The sequence below is a fragment of the Culex pipiens genome, chromosome 2, assembly GCF_016801865.2.
Source record: "Culex pipiens pallens isolate TS chromosome 2, TS_CPP_V2, whole genome shotgun sequence".
In the NCBI taxonomy this organism is placed as follows: domain Eukaryota; kingdom Metazoa; phylum Arthropoda; class Insecta; order Diptera; family Culicidae; genus Culex; species Culex pipiens.
In genome coordinates, this window is record NC_068938.1 from 201,664,545 (window position 1) to 201,679,430 (window position 14,886).

A 14,886-nucleotide genomic window follows, 5' to 3' on the forward strand; every position below is an offset into this window, starting at 1 on the left:
GAAAAAATACTAGAAAAATGAATTGGTAGATGTGAAATATTGATGTTCCACTTTTTTAAGGGGATAAGGGAAATTCTCCACGGCATTCCCAAATAAGTTTGGCTGTTTTTGAGATGGTTAAGGTCTGGGATATGTCTGAACAAGCTTTACGACCGTTGACATAATATTGTTAAGTCTTTTGAGAAAGTTTTTATCTTTTTGGTGTCTTACTTTGAAAATCAAATTTGTAATTTAGGAAAAAAATAGAAACAAAGAATTCGGTGATACCATACCATATAAATTTAAAACAAAACCAACAATGTCCACTCTCATCTATCATTTTAACAACCCCTCGCTCTGACAACCTTCAGTCAACTGTGTAAGCTTGCATGTTACACAAACATCGCTCCTCGCAGATATGGGTTATGAACGATAAAACGGTTTGCAGTTATTATTTTTTTTGCTCTCTATCACACCTGCCTGAAGCGTACTGAGTGTAGATGTTTTTACGACGCGACGCAAAACTGTATCAACAACTGATCGTTTATCAAACATATGTTAATTTGTGCAACTGAACTGTACAATATATTTGAAGTGGGCGAAAAAAAAGCTACGATTTACAAATAATTTCGCTACAGAGATATAGTTTGTTGCTTTTGGATCAACCTTAAACTATTGGCCGAAATCATCAATTCATGATGCAACAATGTAGTCTATCGTCTTGGGATTGCACGTGGAACAGCCCCAGACCCTTTAAATATCACTCTAGTCATAATAGAAGTGATCCTGTGTAAAGGAGACGAAATTGTACTTTCGTTGTTTAATTTTTTTTATCTCAAAATCAATTTTATAATTTGAATTAAATTTTATAAATTATTATCTCGATTTTGAATTTCTACAATTTTCCAATTCCTTAAAAGTGCAAGTGAAATAAGCACCAGGTAACAACAACATTATCCCGTCCCCCCATAACCACCCACAGCCACCCATAAAAGATCATCAAAATTACCATTCCATGACGACCAACAGGCACCGGTTGCCGCTGTAGCTGTTCTCGTACACGTCGATGATGTTTACGATGTTCCGGCAGCCGCTGGCGCGCCAGTGCAGCTCCACCTCGCGCCGGGCCTTGGCGTTGTCGTGGAGGACCTGTCGAAGGGAGAGAGGGTGAGACGAAACGGAATTAAATTTTGGGTGAATGAATTTTGACACTTTTGTGAGGGCGTATAATGTCAACTTTAATTTAAAGGAAAACATTACAGGTCACTGAGCATTAAACTCTTCTAGAGTTTTATTTGAAAAGGTCCTATAAAGATAGGGAATCCTTCATCTTATTAGATCTTAAAATAATACTTTTCAAATTCAGGATTTTAAAATTTTAGAATTTTATAATTTTAGAAGTTTATAATTTTATTTTTTATTTGCGTAGGTATTTCGTATTTATTGAGCAGCCCAGTATTTTTGTATTTTGAATTTTAGAATAACTAATTTTAACTATTACGGAATTTAGGATTATTTTATTTAAAAGAAATTAATACTTTAAGATTTAGTTTTTTTAAATAAGAATATTAAAAAAAAATCAAATTTTGTTTTTTAGACTTTTTGGATTTTCGAAATATGAAACTTCAGAAATTTTTAAATTTTAGAGTTTTGGAATTTTAAACATATATAATTTAAAAAATTTAAAATCAAGACTTTACCAATTTCGGAATCTAAGAATTTGAGAATTTAAGAATTTAAGAATTTAAGAATTTAAGAATTTAAGAATTTGAGAATTTAAGAATTTAAGAATTTAAGAATTTACGAATTTAAGAATCTAAGAATTTAAGAATTTAAGAATTTAAGAATTTAAGAATTTAAGAATTTAAGAATTTAAGAATTTAAGAATTTACGAATTTAAGAATTTAAGAATTTAGGAATTTAAGAATTTAAGAATTTAAGAATTTAAGAATTTAAGAATTTAAGAATTTAAGAATTTAAAAATTTAAGAATTTAAGAATTTAAGAATTTAAGAATTTAAGAATTTAAGAATTTAAGAATTTAAGAATTTAAGAATTTAAGAATTTAAGAATTTAAGAATTTAAGAATTTAAGAATTTAAGAATTTAAGAATTTAAGAATTTAAGAATTTAAGAATTTAAGAATTTAAGAATTTAAGAATTTAAGAATTTAAGAATTTAAGAATTTAAGAATTTAAGAATTTAAGAATTTAAGAATTTAAGAATTTAAGAATTTAAGAATTTAAGAATTTAAGAATTTAAGAATTTAAGAATTTAAGAATTTAAGAATTTAAGAATTTAAGAATTTAAGAATTTAAGAATTTAAGAATTTAAGAATTTAAGAATTTAAGAATTTAAGAATTTAAGAATTTAAGAATTTAAGAATTTAAGAATTTAAGAATTTAAGAATTTAAGAATTTAAGAATTTAAGAATTTAAGAATTTAAGAATTTAAGAATTTAAGAATTTAAGAATTTAAGAATTTAAGAATTTAAGAATTTAAGAATTTAAGAATTGAAGAATTTAAGAATTTAAGAATTTAAGAATTTAAGAATTTAAGAATTTAAGAATTTAAGAATTTAAGAATTTAAGAATTTAAGAATTTAAGAATTTAAGAATTTAAGAATTTAAGAATTTAAGAATTTAAGAATTTAAGAATTTAAGAATTTAAGAATTTACGAATTTAAGAATTTATGAAATTAAGAATTTAAGAATTTTAAGAATTTAAGAATTTAAGAATTTAAGAATTTTAAGAATTTAAGAATTTAAGAATTTAAGAATTTAAGAATTTAAGAATTTAAGAATTTAAGAATTTAAGAATTTAAGAATTTAAGAATTTAAGAATTTAAGAATTTAAGAATTTAAGAATTTAAGAATTTAAGAATTTAAGAATTTAAGAATTTAAGAATTTAAGAATTTAAGAATTTAAGAATTTAAGAATTTAAGAATTTAAGAATTTAAGAATTTAAGAATTTAAGAATTTAAGAATTTAAGAATTTAAGAATTTAAGAATTTAAGAATTTAAGAATTTAAGAATTTAAGAATTTAAGAATTTAAGAATTTAAGAATTTAAGAATTTAAGAATTTAAGAATTTAAGAATTTAAGAATTTAAGAATTTAAGAATTTAAGAATTTAAGAATTTAAGAATTTAAGAATTTAAGAATTTAAGAATTTACGAATTCAAGAATTTATGAAATTAAGAATTTAAGAATTTAAGAATTTAAGAATTTAAGAATTAACATTTTTGTATAGACAATCAAACACTAAAAGTTTCATCCAAATCGGAGCACCTCGATACGACCTCTAGAACAAACCGAGCAGAATTTACAAATACAAAAAAAAATCACAACTTCTAAGAAATCGAAGTTTTTGCACATGAAAAAAAAATATCGTAATTCCGGATAGTATTTTTCTTTTTAACATGAAAGTAATTTTATCTCTCTCTATTATTTTATGTAATAAGATTGCCATCCACGCGAAATCTGGGTATGAGCAAATTTAGCCAGCAATTCCGCGCTATCCGCGCCGTCCGTAACAACCCTGGAAGGGTGTATGTTTGTTGAATATAATTGTATCTAAATAAATTAAACATTGCTGTATCTCGAAGCCACCGGGTCCGGTGGTTTAGTGGTTAGCGTGGTAGCCTATTACCCCAGTAGGCCTGGGTTCAATCCCAGATGGACCCGCTGGCATTTTTCGAGACGAGATTTGCCTAATCACGCCTTCTATCGGATGGGGAAGTAAGGCGTCGGTCCATTTGCGTAAAAGAGGTTTTGGGTGACTCATCACACATAACCTTCGGACGCCTAGAAATGAGCAGAGTTTGTGCAACAGAGACCACAAAAGTCCCGGGGGTCATTAAAGTGGATTGCTTTTGTTTTTTTTTTGTATTCCGAAGCCGTTACATTGTATAAAAAATTGTCAGTGACAAACTTGTAAGGATTGGACGACATCTCTGAAAAATATACGCCACCTCTATGAGATTTTTTGATTTTTCCGTTTTAATATCAAATTTCAAGATGATTTTTTTTTTGTTCCAGACACAAGATAAATTCAAAAAGGAGCAACTTTCCTAAAAAATACATAAATCATGAAAGTTTCTTGCTCTGATTTAGTGCATTTTTATTTGCTCAAACTACGACCAAAGAAGCCATTTTGTGTAATTGGTTCCCCCATACCAGTCTCCAATTTTGGCAGCTGTCAATACAAAACTAGTATGTAAATATTCGAAAATCAGTATCTAAGGAATTTTCTGACCGATTTGGTGTCTTCGACAAAGTTGTAGGTATTGGTGAGGACTATTCAAGAAATATAAGTACACGGTAAGGTTTTCATCGGCGATTTTTAACTTAAAAATTAAACATTGAAAAAAAAAAACCTTGAAACTATGGAATCAAAACTAACATTTCAAAAGGGCTAAATATTCAATACTATTTAACATAATTTGTTGCGACTGTAGGGCTTCCTTTTATTTTGTGTGTGTGTGTGCGTGTGTGCAACCAACCAAACGGGACCACGCGGTCGCTTCTTACAAATTGAGTTGTTTCCATGTATTTTTTTTAGATCTACATTCTATACATGCAAATAACTCGCATAGGCATTTGGAAGGTGTTAGCTCTGCCGAGCTTCGGTTACCCATTTCTACGCTGGCTAGCCGAGCGCGAGGTACTTCAGCTTTATCGACAAGCCCCGCCCTGAAGAACGTTTGGACCAATCGGATTCAAACGTTATTTAGAACTTCCGAACCCTTGTCAAATGGACAAGGACCCAGCGCGTATATAGTTGATAGTAACAGTATTCCTAATTCCAGTCATAGCTCACCAAGTCGCGATGGCCTAGTGATTAGCATTTTTGCTTACCAATCCAAAGGACGGGGGATCGAACCCCGACTCGAGCGACTTTGATTTTTCGTTCATGTTCAGAGTTTCAAGATTTATATTTCCTATACTTTCTCGTTGGGAGCAGATGGGAATCGAACCCAGGACCATTCGCTTACAAAGCGAACACCGTAACCAGTCAGCCACGGCCGCTCCTCTGTAGGGCTTCCTTTTATTTTAGTACAAAATTAAATATTTTAGAAAACAATGAAAAACAAAAAAGGGAAGTAGAGTTTAAAGAGACTAGACTTAAACTAGAGTTAAAAAAACAATAAGGAGTTTTTTTTTAAACTGTTCAATGTTTAATATAAAATCTACCGTAGAACATAAAAACTGCATTCCAGTTCGAATCGATTTCAATTGCGATATAAATTAGCTTGCGCGTGTCTAGGCCAATCTAAACTTCTCACGTGTTGCATTCCATCAACCTTCCGTTTGCAAACGAATTAGTCAGTCAGTCACCTAGTAGATAAAAATAACATGAAAAAGAGTAAAAGAAAAAACCACCCTGCCCCAGTCGGATAATTAACCGGCCAATTACATTTTTCTCCATTGAAAGCACTCTGTCTGACGCCGTACGTCACCAAAGGTGCTGTACTGTGCCAAAGTCAATCAATTGATTCTGACTTCGAACGCAGAACCCTTCTTGGCAAATAGTATTAAATCGTCGCGCAAAATGCCCGCAGTGTCGCTGCTGTGTCGTCGTGATTGACATCGTGTGCGTCGAATGTAATGAAAGTCCAATGGAAACTCTCCAACTCGACACGACGACCCACAAATCCATATTCATATATCGTTTTGCAGTCACCGGCTATTAGGGTACGGACAAGCAGACGAAACCTTTTTTTTAATCACTTTTTACGAGAGCCATCTAGTTGTGAAATCGAGCTGTGGTGAATTCAAGTTTGCAGTGGTGAGATTCCACGCTGTCAAAGTTAATTTGTTGAAATATGGTCCTTTTGTCTGTGCTTTTACAGTGTGCGAGGTTGGTTTGTGTGCTCACAAATGCTTGTGACACAAAGCTGTGCGAGGGTTAAAGAAAATCGCCAATGGCTAAATGATCAGGTCATAAGGTACCGTCACGTGGGGTGACTCAATCTTACTCCAAATATAGTTATTTTTAGATTGGTTAGAAAATTTTTACGAATACTGTGATTTAATTTTTTTTTTGAAAATTTTATCAAAGTTACCCCAACTTTCGATTTCTTACAAAATATCCCAAATATTAGTGCGTGTAGCGCCCGAAGTCGTTCGCTGCGACGTCTCGTAATTGTTTTTTAAGTGCCGTTTTAATTAATTATTACCAGCCAACCAGGGCAGAGACAGTTTCAAAGGCACTGCCCAGGCCTAAGGCAAATCTAATTCTTGGCTGCGTAATTATAGCACCATCAGACATGGTCTTCATTCGCAGACAGTCGGACAGATTCTGCTACTTGCTTAATTGTATACAGGATTATGTTGCTACTGCCGTAATTATGGGATTGTGAATGGTTACGAACAACGCGAAAGTCATTTGAGAAATATTCATTTCGAAAGCTCAAAAAGATATCATAATTCAACTGAAAAAAAATCCCCAGAAACTGAGACGAGTTAAAATAGGTCATACTTCTGTTCCGGAATTCTTTTTTCTACCTTATTTCATGCGGGTTTTACTCACGTAAACCTAGCAGCGGTCGGCCAAGTTCGGTCGTTTGCACATTCAATTTGTTTACGGTTCATGTTTATTTTGGATGCTCTCCCTCCGGTGTCTGGTCGGAACCAATTAAACCAGGTCCGGCGGAATTTTAGTTGCGGGTAATGATGGTTGTTAAGTTTTCTGTTGGGTTTTGAATTATGGCATAACGCATAACTTGGTTATTTGTAGCAAACTTTCAATTCCATAATTGAAATCAAGCTTTAAAAAAATAACCCCAAAAATGAGCGAATTCTATTAAATAGAAGTTTATGCAACAAGTAGTAAAATTAAGATTATTTCTAAACAAGTCGTACAACGAGGCTCTAGCAATTTGGATAAATACGATGAGTGCTGAAAGTATCTTCACTTGCCACGTGTTAGAGAGCAATTCTCTACGAAATCGGTCTTTTTTCTTCAATTTTAATTTTTGTATTTTTTAATCCGGCTGAAACTTTTTTGGTGCCTTCGGTATGCCCAAAGAAGCCATTTTGCATCATTAGTTTGTCCATATAATTTTCCATACAAATTCGGCAGCTGTCCATACAAAAATGATGTATGAAAATTCAAAAATCTGTATCTTTTGAAGGAATTTTTTGATCGATTTGGTGTCTTCGGCAAAGTTGTAGGTATGGATACGGACTACACTGGAAAAAATAATACACGGTAAAAAAAAATTTGGTGATTTTTTTATTTAACTTTTTATCACTAAAACTTGATTTACAAAAAAACACTATTTTTAATTTTTTTTATTTTTTGATATGTTTTAGAAGACATAAAATGCCAACTTTTCAGAAATTTCCAGGTTGTGCAAAAAATCACTGACCGAGTTATGAATTTTTTAATCAATACTGATTTTTTCAAAAAATCGAAATTTTGGTCGTAAAAATTTTTCAACTTCATTTTTCGATGTAAAATCAAATTTGCAATCAAAAAGTACTTTACTAAAATTTTGATAAAGTGCACCGTTTTCAAGTTATAGCCATATTTAAGTGACTTATTTGAAAATAGTCGCAGTTTTTCATTTTTTTAAATTAGTGCACATGTTTGCCCAGTTTTGAAAAAAATATTTTTGAAAAGCTGAGAAAATTCTCTATATTTTGCTTATTCGGACTATGTTGATACGACCTTTAGTTGCTGAGATATTGCAATGCAAAGGTTTAAAAACAGGAAAATTGATGTTTTCTAAGTTTCACCCAAACAACCCACCATTTTCTATCGTCAATATCTCAGCAACTAATGGTCCGATTTTCAATGTTAATATATGAAACAATTGTGAAATTTTCCGATATTTTCGAAAACAATATAGAGCAATTCTATGTCAAATAGGGAATCGGTTGTACTCGACCCTCTCCGATTTCAATGAAACTTTGTAGACATGTTATCCTAGGCATGTATAAGCCATTTTTGTGTATATGGAGCCAGTAACACTCGATAATGACATTTGAGAAGGGCGTACGTGTTTTCAATATTTTTGTATTTCGTGATTTAAATATTGCTGTATCTCGAAGCCGTTGCATTGTATCAAAAAGTGGTCAAAGACAAACTTGTAGGAAATTTGACGGGCTTTCCGAAAAAAATACACTGAAAGAAAAAACACTCCACTTTTATGAGATTTTTTGATTTTTAAGTTTTAAATTTAAATTTGAAGGTGAGCCCACGATTTTTTTTCGCTCAATTTTTTTGTGAAAATAGCCTAAGATGTTACAAAAAGACTCACGAAAAATGCAGGATGGAGCAACTCACCTAAAAAAATACAAAAATCATTTACTGAAACTGTTTTTTTGAAAAGTGCTCTAAACGTCAAAATTTTCAAAAGCCGAATACGGGAATCGATTCTCCAGACAATTTTACATTAATGTCTCCATATTGACCATTGTCCTACGTCCAATCCTTATGAAGTTACAGCGTTTTTAAAAATAAAAATGTTGAAAAAATAGGTTTTTTACCAAAAAGCTCGTCCAATTTCCCATTAGTTTTATCTTTGACCACATTTCAATTGGATGTATGGGCTTACAGATCGGAAAAAGCAAAATAAGAGAATTTTCTCAGCTTTTCAAAAATATTTTTTTCAAAGGTGAGCTAACATGTGCACAATTTTAAAAACTGCGATTATTTTCAAAAAGTTACCTAAATGGCTTTAACTTGAAAACGGTGCACTTTATGAAAATTTTACTGAAGTAATTTTTGATTGAAAATTTGATTTTACATCGAAAAATGAAGTTGAAAAATGTTTGCGGCCAATATTTCGATTTTTTGAAAAAATCAGTATTGATTCCAAAATTCATAACTCTGATTTTTTGCCCATTCTGGAAATTTCTGAAAAGTTGACATTTTATGTCCCCTTAAACATATCAGAAAATGGAAAAAATCAGTGTTTTTTGCAAATCAAGTTTAAGTGACAAAAAGTGAAATTAAAAATCACCAAAATTAGTTTTGCCTTGTATCATTTTTTTCATTGTAGACCTACAACTTTGCCCAAGACACCAAATCGATCAAAAAAATTCTTAAAAAGAAACTGATTTTTGAATTTTCATTTATCATTTTTGTATGGACAGCTGTTAAATTTGTATGGACAAACTAATGATGCAAAATGGTTTCTTTGGGCATAACGAAGACACCAAAAAAGTTTCAGCCGGATAAAAAAAAAAATCAAAAAAAAAATGAATGGCCGAAATCTGAGAGAATTGCTCAAAAGTTATTTTGAAAAATGTTACTTTTCGTGTATATCTTAGAAAGGGATTTTCTGGTCGATTTGGCGTCTTCAAAAAAATGGTTAGGCGCTTATACTTACATCAAACCCTACGCAATGTACCATCCCCGGCCGAGTTAAAATGCGTAACCGAAAAAGAAGGTGTGCATGCCTGGCACGAACACTCAATGCGTGTTCTAGCGAGTTGCTCGTACTGACTCAGAGCAAGGGTGAGATGTAGGTGTAAGGGCAGTGCGCGTATGTCGGGAACCTAGTGCTTAAGATCGGTCAAGGCCCGTTCTTACACTGAAAATAGCGAATTGCGATTTGGTGTCTTCAAAAAAATTGTAGGTCATTAGGACAAAAAGTAAAATTCCCAAGAACAGTATTTTTTTTTTGAGCGAGATTTTATGGACACTCTGCTTTATGCATCCCCATGAATTGAGAATATGCACAAACATTGTTGGTTGTTTTTCTGTATGATGGGTATTTTGTACAGATCTCATGAAATTAAATCATTTGAATTTGTGTCGCTAAATTCCATAACTTGAAATCATCAATTTCATCAATCGCAAAAAGTTGCAAAAAAAACCTGGGATTTCCCTCTGCCAAGTGCTAATTAGAACACGTAATGACAACCGGAATGAATCATCCAGTCGGGGCGCTATTTGATGCTCGCTTGAACTTGCTACGTCGATAACGCAACGAATGGCAACATATGCGCGCGCTGCTTTTAATCTTCAACAACAGGTCCCAGAGCAGCCCCCACACTAATGAGTCACCCCAAATGTAAACAAACGGGCGTGAGTTGCCTTTGCTTTGTCTGAGTCGCTTGTGATCTAATCCCACCACCACCGGCAGCTACTGCCACCTACCTTAAGTGCATACTTGGCACCGGTCTTCCGGTTGGTGCACTGAACCACCTTCCCGTTGATGCCGAGCCCGAGCACCGTGTTGGAGATCTCGTAATCGTCCGTAATCGGCGTCGTCTTGGGCTGCCGCTGCTGCTGACCGTCCGAGTGGGGCAGGGACTGCATCGGAATTGGCTTAATCTCGGGCATTTTGTACATGGCGGTTTCCTGCAGTTTGCGCTTGCGACTTTTTGTTGTTCCTGTTGGGGCGGCGGCGTCTCCAGTACTGCTGCTTTCACCAGCGGGAGAAGAGGATGGGGCAGCAGCAGGTTGGGCAGGGCAGGAGGTTGGGATGCCACTACACTCTGCCGGGGGATTGCTGCTGCTGCTGCTGATGCACTGCGGTTGATCCGTCTTGAGACTCTGACTGGCGGGACGGATGACGCGGTTTCACATGCAACTCTTTATCTCTGAAAACGGAGAGGAAAAATGGAGATGAAGTTTAAAAAAAGGTGCCTAACAATTTACATTTGAGTTAATGATTTTTTTTATTGAGGCAAAACATTTTTTTACTCTTTTGGAAGATTGAAAAGAAAACAGAGATTAAATTTTTATAAATTTCGAAACCGGACCAATATTCGCTAATTGAAAAAAATTGAAAAGTTGGCCAACACTTTGAAAATTTAACTTTTTCAATATTGTTATTTTAGCGCAAGTATTTTCTCAAATTTCAGTTCTAAGATAAAAATTGTAGGGAATATTCTCAGCTAATTGAAGTATCAGATTTTTCAGCACTCTTCGTACATTTATACAACGAAGTTCACCGAGTTGGATACACACGATGAGTGCTGAAAAATAAGTTTTGCAGCGAATTTTATCTTTTTTTGCATTTCCAAAAAACACCATGTGAATGGAATTTTAAGCCAAAACAATAAGAACAATTTTCGATACAAGTGCTGAAAAGTTCAAGTTTTGAGCACCCATTGCTGAAAAGTGTGTTGTGTCGAAAAGTATTACTTTTTGATTCTGATATTTTTGTTGGGGAAAAGTAGGCCGCTTCGCCGTTTTAGAATGAAAGGAAAAGTAAGCACTACGGAATTACACAACAAAAATTACATTCGGAAATTAACATACAAATACATTTTATCAAAAAGTCAAAAACAAACATTTTTAACATAACCCTGCAGTAGCTAAAACTAGAAATAACTTTGTTTTTGAAAATGATTAATGTTTAAAGTTATATCATTTTACAGTGGACTCTCTGGCTGTCGATCTTCTCGATATCAATAATTTTCGAGCTGTCAATAAATTTTTCAGTCCCTTCAAATAGATTGCTTTGATTTTTTGTTCTATAATTGGATATCTCTCGTTCTCGACGGTCCCTTCAATATTGACAACGAGAGAGTCCACTGTAATTATTTAGAGCAGCACTTCTCTAACTTGGGTACACGTACCACGAGCGGTCTTAGGGGGTACCAGAAGATAAATTGTGTGATGGTGGACATATGAAAATCATCCCAAACAAAATATTTGAACATAATAAACAAATCAATTTTCAACAAAACATAACTTAATATTTTTTAAACCAGGTATTAAATTCCTGCGTTTTTGCAAATAGGCTTTTCATTGCAATTTATCCACAGATTTTTTCAAAAATAATTTTAATGATAGAAATATATTGGCAATAGTTAAATTTTTGATGATGTTTTGATACATTGTTTCGCTTCCAAATTTTTTTTTTTTTTTTTTTTTTTTTTTTTTTTTTTGGGAGGGTGATCCAGCCGCACATCGTTGATGTCGAAACCTCTAAACTGGGCCCTCGTCCTGTCACGTCCGTCAGTAGTCTTGTCGTACATTACAACTAGAATCAGATCTGCCAATGAATTAGTACACTTCGACCAAATAAACACTGACGCTGTATGGATCTGACTCTAGAATAAATGCACAGTTGTGTGTTATTCATAAGTCCAAAATGTTCAATTATTCATATAAGTCCAAATATTCATTTGCGGATAACTACCTAACTTGAATTGAATACAAGATTTAAAGCAACCTATCCGAAAGCTACTCTTATCTCAAATCCCCGACATTTTAATTATTAACCAAAAAAAACGTTTCTTTTAAAACCTGTCTGGCTTCCTCTAAAAAAAAAAAACAAAAAAAATAACAGTTGATATTTTACAAGTCGTGAATTGAAAAAGAGACGACCATTTGTTCGTCAGAATTCCAGTAGATCCTCGATTCGCAACAATGGTCGATACAATCATAATCCGACAACCGTTAGTTCAACAGATCAACGAATTTAGTCCGATATCATTTCACTATTGATTGATCGAGACTCTATGAAAATTTTGACAAATTAGAATGGTTACTTGAATGCTACTTGAATGAAAATCACCGATTCTGATAGAATTACTAAATTCACTGTTACTAATTTTGTCCCTAAATAACTAAAGGCAAAGTATAAAAAGTTGATATTTATAGTTAAAATCCTAAATTCTACAATCACTATTTTTTTAAACCCGCATCCTAACCTGACACCCACATTAAGATAGGGAAAAATCACATATGTAGCGGTTCATTGTACAAATGTGATATTTCCACTATCAGAGAACCTCCTTGTCTCGATGACAGCTTACCGGCCATCGATTAAGCCCTGAGACTACGCCAAAGTGGGTTCTCGCAGCATGAAGTGGTGTCCATGTGTAAAAATGGAAGCTTCAGCAATATACTGAACACTTCGATTTTAATTCCACATCGAATCAAATCATACTCTTTGCCAAACAAGCATCAAACCTATGACACTCATTATGACAAAGCCCAGGGACATTGTTTCGCTTCCAAATTTTTATACATTTTTGCCTTCCTCATCTTACTGAGGAAAGGCTATAAAATCACTTAAAAAATGAACTAATTAATTTGACCTCGTAGACCCACCTTCACGTATACCTATCGACTCAGAATCATGTTCTGAGCAAATGTCTGTGTAGATGTGTGTAGGTGGGTGGACAAAAAAATGTCACTCGATTATCTCCGGACTGGTCTATTTAAAATCAGCAAGTTTAGTTAAGTACTTCAAGAATTATGTTAAAAAAACGATTTTGGTGTATGTCCGGAAGATTGTAAAAAGGGTGATTTTTGCAAGAAAACCTATCATATTATAGATTTTCAGAAAGGTATTAAAAAGACCTTTCAAATGAGCCTAAAACATCGAAGATAAGACAACCCTATCAAAAGTTATTAGCACTTATGTGTTATTTATACACTTTTTGGAGGACTGATTTCAGATATTGTGATAGAAATATTGTCTGAATCTTCCTTCGAACTATCGCTGGATAGGTTTTTTATCAGACCTTGCCGATGAGCCAGAAATATTGAAGGTCTGTGAACCCTATCATAAGAATTAAGTAATAAAGTTGATTTGTTAAACATGTTAAGGGGGAATGTTGCTATTTTTACTGAATGTATTAACTTTATGAATGTGAGGAAGGAACCAACCACCTAAAGGTGGATTAAGTAACGTTTTTCTATAAGGTTGGTAAAAGTTTCTAATGTTTTCTTTTTTGAACGCTGTTTATCCCACCTTTCGTTGCTTTAGTATAAGTTTTGCAAAAAAAAAAAAATAAAACGAAATATGTTTTTTTAAGTGTCACTTATTTAGTAAAAAAAATTTAGTCCTTATTTTTAAATTGTTGATTTTACGGAAATTGTGGATCAAATTTTAAATGTTACGTTAACATCAATGTAGTGCAATTCAGTGAAAAAAAGTAGAAAAACTTCTCAACTTTTCGTTTGATTTAATTTGGACTTTTTCTTAATTTAAAGAAAAGCGATTGAAAATAGATAAATTTTACTTGAAAATTGTGCACTTTATCAAAATATCACTAGTACTTATTGATGCAATTTTAAACCTGTAATCAAAAAAAGTTTTGGAAATCTTTGAAATGTAATTTTAACAGCTCCAAAAATTAAAAAAAAAATACATATCATTAATGCATAAAACGCTATTGATCATTAGGCTACATTTTAAACCCAGTGACACGAACTTAAAAAACATTTTTTTCTTGAAAAAAAAAATAAAATTTATTGGCAATTCATGGAGTAGAGTTTTTTTAAATCTTGTTTTTAATTTTTTTTAAATAAAAATTTAATGAATATACTTTATTTATTTTTACAAAATGAAGCGCGTTTAAACATTCTTATTGATTATCAATTTAAACTTGCACACCTTAAATCTGAAATTTTGTATGAAACACAGGTATCACATTGTCAGCCCGAATTATTTCGATATCAAATTTAATAAAGCTATGTATATTGAAGAAAAAACGATTCGAAAAAATGGACACCAAGAACATATTTCAACAACTCTAGAAACAGGTTTTACCGGTTCAATAATATATTGATTTAAATTCTTTCAATTCCACTCGGTTTACACAGCTAAAAAAGTGGTAATCCAGCTGCGTGTAAAAGGCGTGGGTGTAAAATAAAAATTGCATTATTTTATGCAATTTAATTTGATTTTACACTCTGAAATATGTAGCCCATCAGTATGGGAAACCTACTTGACCGAAATGTCAAGCTCATATCTGGAGTTTTTTTTTGAAAAGGTCCAATAAACCAATTTTTCAGTTTTTGCTTTTTCAGGGTTGTTACGGGAAAGTCGAAAAAAAATCCGCGCCAAATCCGCGCCGACCGAAACCTCAATCTGCGCAAAATCCGCGCCATGTAAAAAAAAATCGCGACCTGCATTCAAGAAATGTTATTTGCAAAGAAAAAAACTAATACAGAAAGTATTTGATAAAAAAAAAATGAAACTC

General features: G+C 32.8%; 1 protein-coding gene across 1 annotated transcript in view; it reads right to left on the bottom strand.

The window, feature by feature from the left end:
• LOC120420319 (MAP kinase-activated protein kinase 2) overlaps positions 1-14,886 on the bottom strand; it is a 36,630-nt gene that overhangs the window by 11,111 nt on the left and 10,633 nt on the right. Inside the window, exons 2-3 of the mRNA XM_039583310.2 lie at positions 10,094-10,539; positions 989-1,128 (exon numbers count right to left, since the gene is read on the bottom strand). Coding sequence (XP_039439244.1) covers positions 989-1,128; positions 10,094-10,288 — 335 coding nt within the window. The 5' untranslated portion in view covers positions 10,289-10,539. The remainder of the gene's footprint in view (positions 1-988; positions 1,129-10,093; positions 10,540-14,886) is intronic.